Genomic DNA, 20143 nt, shown 5'->3' on the forward strand with positions numbered 1-20143 from the left:
TATGACCAGGCTCTCAGGAAGGTGGACTGTTAACTACACAGCATTTCAGGATCAGTTGCCTCCAGATGGCCAGGATTTTATTGATAGTTGGCAGGGTCACTTTTTTCCCCCACCTTCCAACTTAGGAACAAAAAAATAAAAAGCACTAAATATGAACACTGAGCCACTCACAAAGGTTTCCACACTTCCAAGTGATCTGCCTCCAACTCTTCCTGCCAACAGACTCCTGTTAGGAGGGTCTGATGTCTCCTTTTTTTCTCTGCTGGGAGGGTATGAAGCCTCCCTTTTCTCTGCTATGAAGAGAGTTCCTGTTTCTCCATCCATCTCGGTATCTGTCAGAACTCAAGCAGCCACGGCTAGCACATCTGTGGTAGTAAGCTGTGATTATATAGCCTCTGCTTTTCCACCTTGTGGCAGCTTTGATTATTTCCACACCAGGAAAAGGTCTCCCATGTTATGAAAGTAACCTAACATGGCTTTTTTATTTGTTTTTAAAATTTTAAATACAGTTTAGTTTGTTTTATGCGTATCTGAGTGGGCACATTCAAGATACAGTGAGCATGTGGAGGTCAGAGGACAACTTGTGGGAGTCAGTTCTCTCCTTCCTCTACGTGGGTCCTGGGGATCACACTTGGGTTATCAAGCTTAAAGCAGGTGCCTTTCCTCACTGAGCTGTCTCACTGTCCCCAAGGAACTCAACCTTTATTGTGGATGGCTACTTTCCGGATGTCACACCACGTCTTGCCTGTCTCACCTCGCCTTTCCTCTCTATATCACTCCTTTTCTCTATCAGTTCTTTTCACTTATACTTGCACTCCTCCAGATTGTGTGTATATGTATAATGTATACATATATATACACCTGAAAATTATACACACACATGAAATATATAAATTTTTAGACGGCATCTTGCTATATAGCCTGGATTGGCCTTGAACTCACAATCCTACCTCATGAGCCTCCTGCTGGAATAAGTGTACATAACCATCACTGCCTCAGGTTGTCTGCAAGCCACACTTCAGTTTTGGTAGCCCTTAAAAGTGCTGCCTTTGCTTCTTCTAATTTCCAGCCTCTTCAATCCCCACCTCTGATAATTCTCATACAGGCACAGCTGTGATGTCACTTATCTGTCCAAAACAGCAAACAGGAAGCTTTTCAGTCTACAAGGCAACTGTTAGTAACCATAGAATTGAAAACAAGGCTGCTTGCTTTTTGGAATGAACTTTCCCATTAGCTAAAGGAACAATGATGGTATCAGCTAAAAGATTCAGGGTCCTGCTTGAATTTGTCTTAGGCAGAAGCTCAGCAAGCACTGGTTCCAGAAGTAGACAGACACCTCACTCTTTACAGGAGGTGAGACCCATTGTTTGCCATCAACTAGAAAACAGCAAATCTGTGTCTCCGTTACATGAGTATGGCTTGTAGAAGAGGAAATACTGGTGGCTCTAGACTTTCTCACTCACTCACGATGTCTCTCTAACATAGGAGTGGCCAACAAAACCCAAGATCAAACACAACATGTGGTCACCAACTAAAGTCATCAAGACAGAACATATCGGTCAGGCTACAAGAAGTTTCCTAGAGTCTCCTTTGCTCCCTTTGTTTGACAGAGTCATTTTTTTGATTGGAAGACAGCTTGTCAGGTGGACTGCTCACCCCAGAGCTAAGCTTGGCCCCGGCCTTTCTCATGATCATCCCCTCCCCTTCCATATAGATTCACAGATGAAAAAAATGTTTCTTAAGCAGCATTCTCTCCCTCCACAGTCAGATGGGATACACCACTTTTTAAAAGTACAACTATAATTATTAATTTATGTTATCCCATTTTGCACAATTGGAATATTTGTACTAAGAATGTTATGAAATGTCCTTCTTCCCCTCTTAAAGTCAGTTGCCTGAAACCACATGAAAGACATCATTGGTGCCAAGGACTGGTTTCAGCACTGTTCACAACTCTAAATCTGTATTCCGGGAGTAATCTGAATCATTATGCATTTTAAATCAGAATAATGACACATTTGCATCTTCCATTGCCCTGAAAAATAATTACTAAAATGTAACTCAGGATTCTATTTCTCTAGCTTCTTTTCACACTTCTATCATGAAGTGTGATGGCAAAGATTGCTATCATTCTAAATACCCTGTTCCATTCTTCAAGTTGGGTACATGTTCTGTATACTCTTTATGTTTTCCCATGATCCTAAGCAAATACTACCCCCACACACACATATATAGCATAGGACCAAAAGGAAAAGGATGGATCCCATCTCCTCTCTAATCTGTCTCTTAAGACATTTCAGAAACTAAAAAGATGACCTGCCTTTCTGTCACAGACATCAGCAAATGCAACTGATTTATGTAATGCTTGTGAATTTGTATTTTCATAATTTACAAACAGTTTGAGGAATATTGAAAACCCCCACCCAATAGGAATGATATGTCTGCTATGGAATAAATAAATTTTAAAATCCTATTCTAAAGAAATCTTCAGAGAGGTAATGAGTAAAAAGCACACTTCCTTAACTTGAAGATCACTACATAATACTAAGGATGGCCCACCAGTCAGGTAAGTTGCAAGTTTCTTTCTAAATCTTGTCTTCTAGATTCTTCTGTTAGATTTAAGGACATTTCCAATTAGAGCAGTGGCAGCAGGCTTCAACACCCTCCGAGAAATGTTCAAGAGGAGAGGACAGGGGCTAGGGCTGATGCTCAATTAGTAGAGCGCTTATCTAGCATACACAAAACCCTGGGCTCAATACCCACTTCTACGTGTACTGGGTGTGTACAAGGCTGCAATCTCATCACTGAGAGATGGAGGCAACAGGATCAGAAAGACAGGCCAGCCTGGGGTACATGAGACACTTTCTCAAAGAGAACTGTTTGAAAGAGTAAAGGGCAGCTTCCAGACTTCTCTTACTCCTTTCCAAGAAATCAACTTGTTACTCACAGTTAAGCTGAGCCATCTAGGTACTACTTCACCCCATCAGTACTTTCCTGTGCTCTTAGAAGTTTATGGTCCTAAAGTCAATTTGCTCGGCTGTAGTGCTCCACTGTCATTGATGAGAACCTCCTCATGTGGGGGCTGTAGTGTTCCACTGTCATTGATGAGAACCTCCTCATGTGAGGCTGTAGTGTTCCACTGTCATTGATGAGAACCTCCTCATGTGAGGCTGTAGTGTTCCACTGTCATTGATGAGAACCTCCTCGTGTGGGGGCTGTAGTGCTCCACTGTCATTGATGAGAACCTCCTCATGTGGGGGCTGTAGTGCTCCACTGTCATTGATGAGAACCTCCTCATGTGGGGGCTGTAGTGTTCCACTGTCATTGATGAGAACCTCCTGTGAGGCTGTAGTGTTCCACTGTCATTGATGAGAACCTCCTCATGTGAGGCTGTAGTGCTCCACTGTCATTGATGAGAACCTCCTCCTGTGCTGGGCTGTAGTGTTCCACTGTCATTGATGAGAACCTCCTCATGTGGGGGCTGTAGTGTTCCACTGTCATTGATGAGAACCTCCTCATGTGGGGGCTGTAGTGTTCCACTGTCATTGATGAGAACCTCCTCATGTGGGGGCTGTAGTGTTCCACTGTCATTGATGAGAACCTCCTCATGTGAGGCTGTAGTGTTCCACTGTCATTGATGAGAACCTCCTCCTGTGCTGGGCTGTAGTGTTCCACTGTCATTGATGAGAACCTCCTCCTGTGCTGGGCTGTAGTGTTCCACTGTCATTGATGAGAACCTCCTCCTGTGCTGGGCTGTAGTGTTCCACTGTCATTGATGAGAACCTCCTCATGTGAGGGCTGTAGTGTTCCACTGTCATTGATGAGAACCTCCTCATGTGAGGCTGTAGTGTTCCACTGTCATTGATGAGAACCTCCTGTGAGGCTGTAGTGTTCCACTGTCATTGATGAGAACCACCTCCTGTGGTGACTGTAGTGTTCCACTGTCATTGGTGAGAACCTCTTCTTGTGCTCCTTCCTGTTTTTGGCTTGTCAAGTTGACACAAGATAGGCTCATTCAAGAAAGGGGAACCACAATTGAGAAAATGCCTCCATCAGACTGGCCTATAGGAAACTCTATGGGGCATTTTCTTGATTAATGATTGATGGGGTGGGCGCAGCCCTCTGTGGGCAGGTCTACCCTGGGCAGGTTGTTCAGAGGCTGTATAAGAAATGGCTGAGCAAGTCATAAATAGCAATCCAGGAAGCAGTGTTCCTCCATGCCTTGGCATCAGCTCCTACATCCAGGATCCTGCCTTGAGTTCCTGCCTTGACTTCTCTCAGAGATGGACTGTGATGCTGGGCCATGTTAGCCAAATAAGCCCATTCTCCTCAACTAGCTTTTGGTTGTGATGTTTGTCACATCAATAGAATGAAAACAGGACACCTCCCCCACTATCACTTCTGAAAAGCAATTCTTACATGGGGAAGGTTACCCTGCACCCAGCTGATACTCTATTAGGGAACTGAAGACTCCATTGGCAGAGAGGACAGGAGACTTCATAGGTCAGGAGTCAGGGAACTGAGTGGTGGAGACACAGATCACTTAACTGGAAGAAAATCCTCACAGGAGCTCTGTTCTCCATAGAGACCTTTTGTAACCATCTCACACCAGAACTGCTTATAAAGAATTCTCCAGGAGAGGAGGACTAAGGTGGCCAACAGCTGCCATAACACCAGGGTCACAATCTCCTCTCAGCATCTGACTATCCAATGTATATATGAGGAGAATATTCAAAAAAATCATCTCTAATTATGTGTGTCACCATGTACCTAAGACAGAGCACTTCAGAAAGCACACATGATCAGGAGTTTCTTCTGTTATGGAATTCAAGTCCCATGGGCACCAATCTGGGAAAAAAGACTGGTGCCCGCCTGGACCCAACAGCTTGTGGTTCAAAGCCTTTCAGGTGAGTCTCCCTTAGAATCTGAAGGCATGATGACTCGGTAGTGTTGGCAGAAACTCACACTGACTGTCGTCTCAACTGAACTTTGATGCCCAAGGCCCCTGGCCACTTGCATGATATTCATTGTCTTATAGGACCGCTCTTCAAATCAAGTGGACTCTCCTTTGTGGTTTGAGTTGTTCAGCCATCTTCCAGAAAAGTTTCTGTTTTGAAAAGAAATTGGTTTATTCCTGACATCTGGAGCTATTTTTTGAGGATTTGTTGCAGAGGTTCAAGGACATGGCACCAGTATAGCTCAGCACTGGTGTAGATCCCCTTGGGGCACCTGCACAGCAACTGGCATTTTGGAGGGAGAAGAGATGATAGGGGAAGATCATGTGACAAGATAGGAAGCCCAAGAGTTGCATGTGTGAGTGTGTCCATGTGTGAGTGTGTATGTGCAGGTACACACGCATGTGTGTGTGTTCACACATGGAGCCAGAGGCAGGTGTCAGGTGTCTTCCTCAATTTATTCCTACTTTATTTTTTGTGACAGGATCTCTCCTGGAACCTTCTGCTCACTGACTTGATAGGACTAAATTGGTTGACCAGAGGGTGAACATGATCAAAATACACTGAATGGAATTCCCAAAGAACTAATAAGAAGATGAGGGAAAAATCCTTCAGGTCCTCAGGTTTGTGTAACAAGGTGAGCACTTTGATGACTGAATCACCTTTCCAGTCCTTCCTCATGAGGCCCTTCGTGGAGCAAACACCAACAAGGCCATCAAGTGCAGATATGCAGATACTCTGTTCCCCCACGCTGGGGCTGAAGTCCCAAGCCTTCAACAAGCTGGGTACTGAGTGTCACTGAGCCATAACCTTATCTCCCTCTCATTCTAGTTCATCTTCCAATTAGAATATGTGGCTGTTTCTGAAGCCAATGGACATGAAAGTCAACATATATAGCACAATTTTAACTAAAAAATACACAGCAAAAGATCTCTAGGGAATCATTTCTCCTATAATTCAGATTGAGTTGTATCGGTTTATTAAGACTTCTCTGGCTACTAGGATCCAGAATTTTTGAGAACAGATAGATGAAATTTTCTAAGTTCCCATGACCCGCATTATATGAAAACAACATACAGGCATAAAAATGTAAATTCAGGGTTGAAGAGATGGTTCACTTATTGAGAGCACTGGCTGACTTTCCAGAGGACCTGAGTTTGACTCCCAGCACCCACACAGCTGCCCACAACCATCTGTAACTTCGGTTCCAGGGATCCAACACCATTTTCTGATGTCTGAGGGCACCAGGCAAACATGGGTGCACAGACATGCATACATGCAAGCATCATCTATCCTCACAGACATGCATACATGCAAGCATCATCTATCCTCACAAAATAAAAGTAAATCTTAAAAATACAAATGTACAGTTGATAGTCTTAGGAAATTTCCTCCTGCAATGGGACTACAAATCATTTTTTTCCTTCTACGTGTATGTATTCTAAACTTTCCATCATAGATATTTAAACTTCCTTATGTTTTGCAGAACCAAGGCCTTCTATCTACTATAGAATAAACTCCAAACACCTCAGCTGGAGACAAGATTTTCCATGATCAGACCCAAGTTCACCTTCACATTTTATTTTCTTATTTCATTATTGCCCTTTCACATTTCAATGAAAAGTAACTGTTATGTTGTTTTCAGAGGGTGTCTAGCTTTTTCTTTTTTAGTGTTGGGAATCACACCCAAAGCCCTCAGCATGCTAAGCAAGTTCTCTGCCACTATTATTTCTCTAGATAATTTTTTATAAACTAATTTCGCTAGCAGCTTTTGCTGTTTTATCTATTTTTAAACAATTTCTGTTTAACTCCTATTTCTTACAAAGTATTGAGTAAGGAACACCTCTTCTGGACTGTAGCCTGCTTCCATAATTCTTTCATTTCTTTCTCCCTCCATTCTTTGTTTCCCATTAAAAAAATAATTTAAATTATTATCTTTAATTAATTTTGTTACTCCCCCTTCCCTAAATTTCTTTTAAATTTTTATCAACCAATGTGAACTCTTAGTCTTGAGCGCTTCAGATGCAGATACTTGACAAATTAGTGCAGAGCTAAGTGATTTTATCTGTTAGCAGAGGAAGGATTACGCACTGTCACGACAGGTTAGTCAGGAAGGAGTATGACCAACAGGAAGAGGAATTGAAGGCTTATCAGATAAGATGTTACTTGAACCAGCTGTAACTTCTGCAGAGAAGTTTAGATCAGACTGAATTAGCTCCAGGTCTCTGGTCACTCAGAGGCCCGATGTATAAAACTAGCCGCTACCAGATCTTTGTATATATTAAACCATGCAATAAATGATTGTTCTGTGGGGCCATCATTCCCTTTTCTGTGTTGGAAGTACACATTTTCCCTGGTGTTCACATATTCCTCCACATTCAAAATATTGATTCACTTCTCCTTTCTCCTTCCTTTCTTCCTCTGTCCCTTCCTTTCTTCCTTCCCATTTCCTTCCCTTTCTCTGTTTTTCTTCTTCTTCCTCCCTCCCTTCCTGACTTCCTTTTCACCTCTCCCCTCCTCTCACTCAGTTTATTTTATCTATTCCTTTTCAGTAATAAAATACATTTCTATATTCAACCAACAGAGTACAATCTGACTGTCTCTTTCATTGTGAGAAAAGTAGCTGGTTCTATGATTTTAGTTTGAATAGTCAGAAGACATTCAAGTATATGCATTCAATTTGTTCCTTTAATATAAGAACTTGAGGGGATAGCTTGAACTTTTTCTGTGGAAATGAAGCTTTCAAAAATTCAATTACTGGAAGGTCAGTGGGACAGCTTAGGGATAAAGGTGCTTACAGCTGAGACTCATGCTTGAGTTTGATCCTTGGGATCCACACGGTGAAAGAAAAGAACGGATTCCTGAAAGTTATTCTCTGGCCTCTGCACGTATGCCATGGTGCAGACTTCCAGAAGTACTATGGAAACACAAGGAAACACACACAATACATAAACTGACTAATCTTTAGGAAAATTTAAAGATTGGTTACTAGAGTATGTATAGGATCTGAGAATTCAGAATTATCTGCATGAATTATATATTTTGTTTTTCTATGTGCCTTTCATTCATGATTAATATATTAATCAGCTGTCTAAGCAATATTTTAAGTGTGTGCTATATGCCAAGAGCACATGGTAAGTACTAAGAATTCAGAATCAAATGAGTCAAGAAACTTAGTGTAAACTTTGGAAGATGGATGCATAAACCATTGCAGCACAGTAGATTTGAAAAATGTGCTAACAGAAGCAGACACAGGGAGACACTGGGAAATGAGGAATGATGGCCGGTACTTGAAAAGATTTCTCAGGGAAGTCTAAGGTTGTTCATAAAGATATCATTCTGTTACATATCACAGGTTTGTTTTTATTTCAAGAGCAACATGACCATTTTGCCAATCACATCTGTACAAATGGGAATATAAGCACATATCTTTCTAAACTTTAAATATAAGAATATATATTTTAGTGAGAATTTCAGAGAAAAAATATAAAGAAAAACTGTTCATCTAGGAAGAATTGTGGCTACCATGTCTCTCCTGCCTTTTGTATCTCACTTTCTCTGCTTGGCTCTGGCCCTTCCTGAATTCCATATCCTCTTAGGGTCTGCCACTAACCCCTTGTCCTCACATCAGCATGAACAAATATTTCCCTCTTTTTTCAGTCAAGACAGAAACACAATTTTTTTTTCATCTAAGGAACAGAGAATTATAAAACTCTGATTTTGAGAGACCCTTAAAGAAAACTCAGAGTGGAAATGGATGCCTTCATGTGGTGTGATTTGTGGCCTCCTGCTAACTGGCTGTCAGGAGTCTGTTTTGCATTTCTAGTATTGGTGATCTAATTCTCAGAAGAGTGACCCTGTCTGATCTTTATACATCTTCCCAACTGGCAAAATAAATTGAACAAAAAGGAAATGTGAAGGATATGCAAAGAGAGGGAGTCCGTGAAGTCTGTGTTCACAAAATGTCTCTATGTGCACCATAACCATTAACCCCATTCCCATCTCCAGTACAGTGTGCTCCTTAGCAAGCAAATGGCCTACAGACAAGCACATAAAAAGCAAGCAGTCTGTGGTGATGGGGAAGACTGGGGGAAATAGGCGGGAAAAGGGGCGACTTCTATTAAAATGTTTAAGGTCTTCACTGCACTCGTATATCACACACCAGCAACATGAGCAGCATTCTACTTGAAAGGAAAAGGAGAGGAGGGAGAGGAAAAAAGAGAGAGGAGGGGGGAGAGGAGGGGGACAGATGGGGGAATGGGGGAGAGAGGAGGGACTGACGGAGGGAAGGGAAGAGAGTAGAGGGAAAGAGAGAAGAGGAACAAATTAAAGAGAAGAGTAAGCAAAGAATCTTGGGTGAATTTTTTAGCTTCAGATCATCTGTTAACTATACCCTATGGACAAAAAGAACTGAATTTGAGGTAAAACCAGGACATTTCAGACCAGCAAATAATTTCAATTCTGTGAGTCTTATGGAAAAGCTTTTGTCTTTTAACAATGGGGCACAGAATTAAAACTAAACCCCCAAATGATTGGCTTATTTCTCATAAATAGATCCTCTTTACTCTTCCCTTCCCATGAGCTTTCTCTTCTTAAAGATCATCAAATTCAGGGCCACGCATGGCTGGCACTCACTTTTAATTCCAGTACTTGGGAGGCAGAGGTGGGTGGATCTCTGTGAGTTCAATGCCAGCCTAGTCTGCAGTGAGTTTCAGGTCAGGGCTACACAGTGACAGTCTGTCTTAATCAATCAATTAATAAACAAATAAGTAAATAAGAAACCAGTTGTGGGTTAAAAAACTTAAAAAGGATGATTTTTCCCCCTTTCAGTTTCCTTCTGGATATTCCATCCTGTGCTTACAGTGTGTGGTGACATACAGTATGGGCTGTGGTGACATACATTGTGATCTGTGGTGACATACAGTGTGATCTGTGGTGACATACAGTGTGATCTGTGGTGATATACAGTATGGGCTGTGGTGACATACATTGTGATCTGTGGTGGCATACAGTATGGGTTGTGGTAACATACATTATGGGCTGTGGTAACATTCATTATGGGCTGTGGTGACATACATTGTGATCTGTGGTGACATACATTGTGATCTGTGGTGACATACAGTGTGATCTGTGGTGACATACAGTATGGGCTATGGTGACATACATTATGGGTTGTGGTGACATACAGTGTGATCTGTGGTGACAAATAGTATGTCCTCTAGGTACATACTTTCCTTACCTGCATCTCACTGTATTTAGCTTTGGCTTCTAGAAGTTCTACACAACTTGGACTTTTTACCAAGTTAGTCCACTTCTATGTGAGTCACAAACATTATGGCGTCTGAACTATAGTTAAGTTTTCCAAAATTAAAAAAAAAAGTAAATAAAAAAGCTCCAGTTTTCTCTCTTGCCAGGCAGGAAGCATTTCCTGGAGATTAATCACTGTTTTGACTTGCAAAATTCAGAAGATTCAGAGAACTTGGTGAAGAAGGTTGTATCACCCTACTTTGATTATTGGTTGTTGGAAACAGTCCCATTTGGGTGGAAGCAATGATGAGTCAGTTTGCGGGTGATCTCCACAAACACTGTCACCCTATAAAAGTTGGGCTCAGGAGGGTGGACATAGAAGGAGGTAGGCAGAGAACACGGTGAAGGCAGCACAGACCGACAAAGGCCAGTGGAGATGGAGTGTCTCCCGGTCCTGCTGTGGCTGTGTGCAGCACTTTGCTCGTCCTACCCACTGCACAGCAGGGCAGGGGATGAAGACCCCGGCATGGAGCTTCTTCAGGTAAGCAGTGGGAAGGACCTCGGGCTCTTGGCAGGGCACAGCTTTGCATTCCACAGACTGGTTCTGACAGCTTGTGTAGGGGTGGTTCTGCAACAGAGGGTCTCAGCATTGCGGGATTCTTCCTTTTGTATAAAGTAAGAGACAAAGGCCATCAGCATTGGGTGACACTTTGAGGTCACGCAGCCGGTGGCAGGAGCAGCGGCAAGAGAAGGCAGCGTGACCGTGACCTGTGCCTTGCTTTGGACCATCCTTCAGAGTCTGAGTCCAGTGTAGTTTAGAAAAATAGTTACAGTGTTAGTACATGAGAGGCCTGACGAAGTTTCCCCTAGTAAGCCAAATCCTGTGAAAAGCGGAAAATTGAGGAAATTAAATAAAATTACCCCAAACAGGCAAAGATTCTCACAAGTGTTTATTTGTTCCTTTTGGTTTTCTCTGCATTCAATACTTAGGGATTTCCTCCCCACTTTCATTGCTTTAGTGGCAAACAAAGACACTGTGTTCCAAAAACAGAGCAAGGAAGGGCTACTGCTGACAAATTAAATGAAGTATTATGCTTACAATTTCAGCGAACAAGAAAAATAGGTCAAAGACTAAGAAAAGTAAAGCCACTGCCGGGCTTGGTGCAAGTCTATAATCCCAGGATCATGAATTCAAGGAGTTCCTTGGTTAGATATTGAGACTCTATCATGAATAAATGAATGAATGAATGATGAGTGAATGAATGAATGAATAAAGAAGATATATGACTATACATATTTACTATAAATAGCAATAGCTAAAAAAATAGAATTGTGACTTAAAAGTCATGTTTATTCCATTAGAAATACTTAGAAAACTACTATGGCCTTGCAGAAGACGGAAAGCAGTCCACTAGGAAAAAGGACAGTAGTCCTGTGGTGAAAAAAATCCGAGAAATGCAGAAGTTCCTCGGGCTGGAGATGACAGGGAAGCTGGACTCCAGCACTATGGATGTGATGCTGAAACCCAGGTGTGGCGTCCCTGACGTTGGTGGCTTCACTACCTTTCCAGGGTCACCAAAGTGGAGGAAAAACCACCTCACCTACAGGTAACAGGTCCAGTCTTCACTGAGTGTTAACACTGTGTCAGAGGCATCACGGCGGCACACACTATCTTCTTCCATTTCTCTCGTCCAGGATTGTGAATTATACACCAGATTTACCGAAAGAGAGTGTGGATTCTGCCATTGAGAAAGCGCTGAAAGTCTGGGAGGAGGTGACCCCGCTCAACTTCTCCAGGCTCTCTGAAGGAGAGGCTGACATCATGATCTCCTTCGCAGTTGGAGGTAAAGGCGCAAGAACTGCCTGAAATACACATTGCTCGGTGGTATTTTACTAAAATGTTACAAAGAAGTCCTAATTACCATTTGTTACAGTTATATATATATACCTTTTCCCTTCAGAACATGGAGACTTCGTCCCTTTTGATGGGCCTGGAGCAGTCTTGGCTCATGCATATGCACCCGGGCTGGGGATTAATGGAGACGCTCACTTTGATGATGATGAGCAGTGGACAGAGGACACGACAGGTTAGTGTTCTGCCTCTCAGCATGACTTGGTTTCATTTCTTTTCATATTTAGGGAAATTTTCATAATCAGCTGTACTAATGCTAGAATGTGTTCTGGATTCCAATGGAATACATTTTTTTTGTTTTAATAACAGCTTAGTGTATTTTCAGATGACTAAAAAGCATTCATTTTCTTAATAAGCACAATATAAAATATATCAATATATGTGATGGGTTTGTTTTATCTTATGTATTTTGTTTTGTTTGTTGTCTCTTAGAAGCTTGTTCTTTTCCAATGAGAGACAGAAAGGGAGTGGATCTGGCTGTGAGGGGAGGTGGGGAGGAACTGGAAGGAGCAGAGGGAGGAGAAACTCTAATCGGGATGTATTATATGAGAAAAGAATCTATTTTCAATAATGGGGAAAATCACTACATTTTTAACAGTTGTGGATCTCGTGTGATTACAGACTACTACTATAAAAACTTCCTAATGCTATCAAATTATAGATATTCAAGCAATAGCATAGGGTAGTACTTTGGCTCTGGTAATTTCCCCTCTTTACTTTTCAAAGCAGAAGCCAAAATTAAACTTCAGAAATCTGATGGTTTTTTGTTTGTTTGGTTTGTTTGTTGGTCTTATTAAGCTCACATTTTTGTGACTTCTGGTTAAGATGAATTTTTATCAATTTCTGAAAGAAAATGACTATCCCTGAAGTACAAGAACCAAACTGTCCACAGAGAAGGTCTCTTAGTTCATAACTTTGGGGATTGACTAAGTTTTCAAAAACTTGGCTGAAATAAATTGTATTACTTTCGAGATTGAACTGGGATTCATAATGAAAATATAAACTGATATCTGTAGAAAATACAAATCTAACTTTCTCACTGAATAAAATTCATGTGTTAGAGAATTAGCATTCTCCCCTCCCAGAAGACCCTTATTTAAAATGAGAACGCCCTCAGGTCCACAACATCCACAGGTAATATTTACCAAAGTTATGCCAGTCATGATCTCCTCACATCCCAACTTCAGCACTGAGGGGACTGCTTCACATAATTATAATGAGAAGAACATGAATACAGTTAAGGGTCCAAGATCTCACTTAGGACAAACACTCGGGCGTGCTACGTTTAAAACCGATTTTACAAACTCTATGACATCTCTCTCACTTTTGGGACTTGGTATGTAAAAGGATGATGAAACTGTAAAATGATGTAGGCAAAATCCAGTGGAAAGTACAGGATTAGGGTTATGTAAGGGTTTTAGAATGAGATGAGAAATCCCCTGAGATGAGCTGACTGATACGGAAATTGTCAAATGCTAACCCCATGCTGGAGCAGTTTTAGCTTTTTGTGGACAAAAGAAAAGAGAGCTCTGCTATGCTAAGTAGTAAGTAGTGATCTTCATCTGACAGCAGTGAGTGAGAGCTGCTGTCAGACCATTGGAGGCCCAAGAGAGGGACTGCTGGGTGAGTTTGGGTACTTGGCTGATCTCAAGCACAACTTTCAAAATTCACTTGTTTTCCTGCTGAGTGTATGATCAGTCAATTGTTCAGTGAGACAGCAAACAAGGTGAGAGCAAGCCTGTGTGTTTTCAGGAAGTAAGTAAACGCTGTGCCCAGATGTCCTATATGATGTAGATGTAGCTAAGGATAAGCAATTATTACGTACGATTTCTTCCATAGGTACCAACTTATTCCTGGTTGCTGCTCATGAACTTGGCCACTCCCTGGGTCTCTTTCACTCAGCCAACACTGAAGCCTTGATGTACCCAGTCTACAAGTCCTCCACAGACCTGGTCCGCTTTCGTCTCTCTCAGGATGATGTGGAAGGAATTCAGTTCCTCTACGGTAAGAGAAACAGGAAAAGGGAGTCCTTGTGGCTGCTGTGATGCCACATAAGTATCTGTAGTTAAATTCAGAGACATTGAGGGTGTTTGGGAAACACAGAATTGATAGGTAGGCCACAATTCTCCTAACTCTGTCTCCTTTAATCTGTTCCCCTTAGGACCTCCACCAGCATCCCCTGATGTCCCCGTGGTACCCACCACATCCAGCTCTCCGGAACCTGAGTCACTGATGTGCAGTCCTGCTTTGTCCTTTGATGCAGTCACCACCCTTCGGGGAGAATTCTTGTTTTTCAAAGATAGGTCAGACCAAGAGCCCTAAATCCCTACCTATTTTTGATGAAAAATGCTTAGAAAGGGCAATAAGCAGGAAAACAATAGACATATATAAACATTTTAAAGACAAACTCTGGGGCCTGAAATCTTTTGGGTCTAGCACTGACCTTTCCACATGTTTCTAAAATCGTCAAGTTCCTTTTTGAAGCCAGATGGTTAGATTCTTGTCACTGAGGTTTTTGTTCCCAAATGTCCTAGGGACAGGCTGCTCTTCAGAGGGTAGAAATGACCTTCAGAGTCAGTTTTCTCTTTACTTTCTTTCAAAACAATACCAGGAGAAGCATCATGATTTATCAGTTCACTCCTGGGAATTCATTCTGCATGAAAGGGAGCTAGAAATTTTTCATCCCAAGACCCCCTATACACAGTCTGGATATTCTGACAGGCCCAGACTGGATGGAAGTTGTCACGCTCTTGCCTCTTTACAAGTTCTGGGATTCCAGGCTGTGCCAACATACCCTACTTCAAGATCTCTGTGTATCCTAGATTTTTTTCTGTGAATGTACAAGAATATATTTATACATTACACTCATGCAGGTGTGTGAATGTGTGTGCACGCACACACACACACACACACACACACACACACACACCTCACTCACTGTCAATCTTTTTGGGAAGTGTGGATGATACTTTAATTACTAATTACACACTGTTTCATGTGTATTACATGTAGTTAAAGCTTATGCTGAACTAATTAATTGGTGGAGAACAAATGTCTGGAAATCTATGACAGGAGGTCTGTTGCAGTCTTCCTTTGAGGAGAGGGGGGAGACAGGGAGAGAGAGAGAGAGAGAGAGAGAGAGAGAGAGAGAGAGAGAGAGAGAGAGAGAGAGAGAAAGAGAGACAGACAGAGACACAGACACAGAGACAGAGACAGAGATAGACACAGAGAGATTTTCCCTGTAATGACATTCCTGTATTTTGCTCATCCAGCCTGGAGGATGCAGAATGTTGGGTAAACGGGGACAGGGATGACACACTAAAGATGAAAGGCTGGTTTCTGATTGATACCCTTTTTTTCTTTTACATCTATTTTTAGGCATTTTTGGCGAAAATCTTTGAGGAGCCCCGAGCCTGGCTTTTATTTGATCTCTTCATTTTGGCCATCCCTTCCTTCCAGCATGGATGCTGCATATGAGGTTACTAACAGAGACACTGTTTTCATTTTTAAAGGTGATTATTCCACAACATTGCTTTAACTTAGTGAATCAAGCCTTCTGGGGGAAAGGTGAACAGGACTTGACTTTCTTATGTCAAATTCTGTGTAATTAAAAAATAGCCAAAGATAATAAGGAAACACATAAAACCAACATTTTATTTACGGTTAGAAAGTGAACTCAGGGAGATGCCTTGTCCAAGTTGAGAACTCCCTTCCTTCGTTCTTCCACCCAAGCGTTTTTGTTGAATGCCCACCATAAAGCTAAAACCTAAAGCTATTCACCATGAAAAGACAGTGCTAAGAATGCATTTCCAAAATTCAAGGCATAGTTACTGGACTTTTAACTGGTGTTCTGTTGTTTGGCTTCTGCATAGGAAATAAGTTCTGGGCTGTCCGAGGTCACGAGGAGCAAGTGGGTTATCCTAAAAGCATCCATACTTTGGGTCTCCCTGAAACTGTTGGGAAGATCGATGCTGCGGTTTCTGATAAGGTGAAGAAGAAGACGTACTTCTTTGTAGAGGACAAATACTGGAGGTGAGATGCTGTGAGGATGGTTTTGTGTAGAGACCAACTTGAGAACTGCGTTCTCCCTTTGAGGAAACACTTCCACCTCACCCTTATCCTCACTCTCCTCTCTGGTGCGGACAGGGGCTTTGAAACACGGGAGCATCTTCCAACAGGCATTTCGGAAGTGTTCCTGTTCAGAGCGTGTGTCCCCCCTCCCCTCCCGACTCTGTGCAGCCTTCTCTTCTCTACCTGCTCGATCCTGCACACATTTCATACTTAACTCCTGCACCTTCATGAAGTCTTTACTTCCTCGTAATTTACTGTTCCTCTCCCAGTGCCCCAGACTTCTCTTTGTCTCCTGTGCCTGGGTCTCATCTTCCTCTCAAGGACTTCAGCTGAGCTCACACACTGACGACCTCTGCCTGGCTAGAGATAAGACACCATGAAGTTGGTGTCTTATCTCTTATCAATCCACTCAGGATTGCTTGCAGGTTCACTAATTCCTAGATCATCAGTCCAGATGTTGAGACAAGGCAGACAGACCATTGGTCAAAACCACACTTACTATGTCTTGCTTTTCATTCAGTCCCTTTTCCTCCAGGGCTTCCATAGAAAACTTCAATGTACAGGATAGGAAAGGACAGATAGCCTGCTTATGGTGGTGAACTGGAAAGTGTATTTTTTCATTTTTAATATTCAACTTTTAAATTTGTTTTATTATTTTATGTATATTAGTAAGTGTGTGTGTGTGTGTGTGTGTGTGTGTGTGTGTGCTCTCACATGTGCACCACATTTACACAGTGCTCTTGGAGGTAGAAATGTGTATAGCATTCCTCTGGAATTGGAGTTACAGATGGTTGTGAGCCACCATGTGAGTACTGGGGACCTCACGTGGGGCCTTTGTAAAAGTAGACGGTGCTCTTAACAACTGAGCCACCACTCTAGTCCTAAATATTCCATTTCTACTCATGAGGATATATCTGTGAGAGAGTGTGTACATAGGCATACAGGTGCCCACAGAGGCCAGAAGAGGGGATTCATATCCTCTGATGCTGGAGTTACAGGCAGTTGTAAGTCACCTGACTGCGGATGGTGAGATGAACTCCAGTCATGGGAAAGAACACCAAAAGTGCTCTTAACCACTAAGGCACCTCTCTAGCCATGGAAATTGTATTTCTGACCAGTAACTCAATCCATACACACATGTGTATGTGTGCACTTATAGGCAGATGTATGTATACATGGTTGTGTATTCACACAACCATGCCCTTCTGGTTGAAAGAAGGTGGGGAGTCTCTTGACCAGGCTTAAGAAGAACAGTAACAAACAGTATTGCTGTAGTAGACTGTTGTCCTGTTCCCAGTGTAGCTATGTTTTTAAGAGCTAAGTTTTACCTTATTAAAAACACATGGTGCTAAATAATCTTGACATTTATGTGCAGAACTTGGAAAGGTTACTAGAATTCCACATGGCTCACAAGTTTGGGGAGCATGCCCTCCATGCACTGCTGAGCTGCACTTCTCTCATTTTGTGCAGATTTGATGAGAAGAAACAATCCATGGAGCCAGGATTCCCCAGGAAGATAGCTGAGGACTTTCCAGGCGTTGACTCAAAGGTGGATGCTGCCTTTGCAGCATTTGGTAAGAGGACACTTACTGTGTTGGCAATGGGACCCTTGAAATGCTCTGTAATATGAGAAGATGGAAGAGGATTAAATAATTTCTAATAACAGATTTTAAAAAATCAGTACTCTCCTCTCTCCCAAGAATTTCAACTTGTTTGCTTTTGTGGTAATTACGGTTCTCCTTCGGGTGAGCTCATGAAGGCGATTGATTGACACAACTCTTCTATTGTATGCAAGAGTGGAAGCCCAAAGTGCTGGGAAGTCACTTCCTCATTGTGAGCTGTTGCCTTTCTTATCCATGTTATTAGGAAGCTGCCATCAGTGGCGGGACTTGGTTTAAGGCTGGCTGACCTTCTCAATCCCATTGTTTCCACTATTCAATCGCAGACTTTCTCTGTCTTTCCTGACTCAGTAAATGACTGACAACATTGATTCCCTGTAAACACTCATCTTTCCATGTACCAAAGCCTAAAAGAATTTCTTCCCTATGCAAGAGTAAGCTGGTGATCTTTACTGACACTGATGGCCACATCTGCAGAGAGGTAGAAAGCATGGTGATTAAAAGTCACTGTTTTCCTAGAGCCAGAAACAGCCCTTGGACTAGAAGATAATGAAGGGGAGAAGGGGGGGTGGGAAGAAAGAAAATAACCATCGTTTCAAACAAGCAGCCATTTTTTTTTTCCTGATTGGAAGTACAGACTCAATGCTATCTCCTTCCCTCCCTGGCAAGTCTTTTGAGACAAATATTTGCATCTGCCTAAACTTCAACTGGTTTGTCAGAAAGATGGAATTAGATAGACTTACTTCACAGAGCTCTTGCCCAACCAAGTTTATAAAAGTAGTAGTTTTGTTAAATGCTTGACATTGTCCCTGGCATGGACTGAAACTACAGAGATATTCTGTGTTGTTTTGTTGTTGTTTTCTCAGATGAGCAAGAGTGTGAACCCAGGACTTTGAACACTCTAGGCAAAGGTTTGAACCCAGGGCTTAGAAAACTCTAGGCAAGGGTGTGAACCCAGGATTTAGAACACTCCAGACAAGGGTGTGAACTCAGGACTTAGAACGCTCTAGGCAAGGGTGTGAACCCAGGATTTAGGATATTCTAGGCAAGAGTTTGAACACACAACTTTGGACACCCTAGGCAAGTATCCTATTACCAAGTCGCATCCCTGATTCTTTCTGTTTTCCACTTCTCTCTTACTGAGGTTTTTATCTTCCCAAGTTTCTACTTAGAAGAATGTAGCTCATATTTCCTCTTGTCTTTATATGCAGGGTTTTTCTATTTCTTCAGTGGATCTTCACAGTTGGAGTTTGACCCAAATGCAAAGAAAGTGACCCATGTATTGAAGAGTAACACTTGGTTTAATTGTTAGAAGAGATTCAAGGAAGACCTGGTGTATTTTAACTGAAGTTGACAGTTCTTCATCCGAGTATTTGTGAACTGAAGTGATTCACTCCCCCCAGTATGTGCAATGACAGGATCCAATGGAGGTTATGGATCTCACCAGCCAGCCTCGAGTGGTCACAGGGCACTCAGAAGCACTGCTTAGCTTGTACTGTGTCACATGGAGAGGTTGAGGTCACTTCTGGACAATAAACACTTGTCCAGAATTATTGTATCTATGTAGATGATTTGCTTTTATTTAATAAAGATGACGTATCATTTATTTAATCATGGATTTTTGAGTGCTGGTTTCCAGAACTCAGCATCTTGGGCACTGAAAGACTGAGCAACGAACGCACAGCTGGATATGCTGGGCCACTGGAGGTAGACATTCTCTGTCTCTGCTGGTGGAGTTTATCCATAAAGAAAATGTACCACTCACCCACCTAATGCACCCCTACAAACAGGAAAAAACAGGAAGTGTATTTTCCCCACCTAGACTTCAGATGTCTCTGTCATACCTAATGGAACAAGCTAGGGGTGAGTCTCATATTACAGGGCTAGCTTCTAATAACTGCAGTGAACCCTGCATTCATAGCAAACAACCTAGTTTGAGCGCCTCATCCTACAGGTGAGGGAATCCTACTCCTTTAACTTACATATTCCTTCAGGACTGTGCCTCCCTGCCTCGGCCATCACCTTTCCTCAAGTCTACCCTGTACACACATGAAAGTATCATCGTGTGCTCATTTGTATCTGTGTGTGCCTCAAGGTGGATGTCCGTTTGCAAAGGACAATTCTAAAACAGGTTTCTCATCCCTCAGTAGCACTTAAAGCTCAGTTCCTAAGTATGCACTAGGTGCTCACTCACCTTTAGACTATGCTTCCATTGGAAGAGAATTTATTAATCATGTTCCACGTGCCAGGCATTGTGCTAGACTGGAGACACAGAAGCCTAAAAATATGCACATAATTCCTGACTTCATTGGGATCATTATAATCATTAAAATCCAACA

The 20143-nt window shown here is 42.2% G+C and overlaps 1 protein-coding gene across 1 annotated transcript; it reads left to right on the forward strand.

Moving 5' to 3' along the window:
• The first annotated feature begins 10638 nt into the window (after positions 1-10638).
• LOC131914044 (stromelysin-1) lies at positions 10639-19153 on the forward strand. The gene is made up of 10 exons (XM_059266646.1): positions 10639-10743; positions 11565-11809; positions 11898-12046; positions 12164-12289; positions 13954-14118; positions 14276-14417; positions 15493-15626; positions 15987-16146; positions 17656-17759; positions 19016-19153. Exons 1-10 carry the CDS (start codon positions 10639-10641, stop codon positions 19114-19116), a joined length of 1431 nt encoding a protein of 476 aa, XP_059122629.1. The 3' UTR covers positions 19117-19153.
• The last annotated feature ends 990 nt before the right edge of the window (positions 19154-20143 follow it).

This window comes from Peromyscus eremicus, chromosome 7, assembly GCF_949786415.1.
Source record: "Peromyscus eremicus chromosome 7, PerEre_H2_v1, whole genome shotgun sequence".
Lineage (NCBI taxonomy): Eukaryota > Metazoa > Chordata > Mammalia > Rodentia > Cricetidae > Peromyscus > Peromyscus eremicus.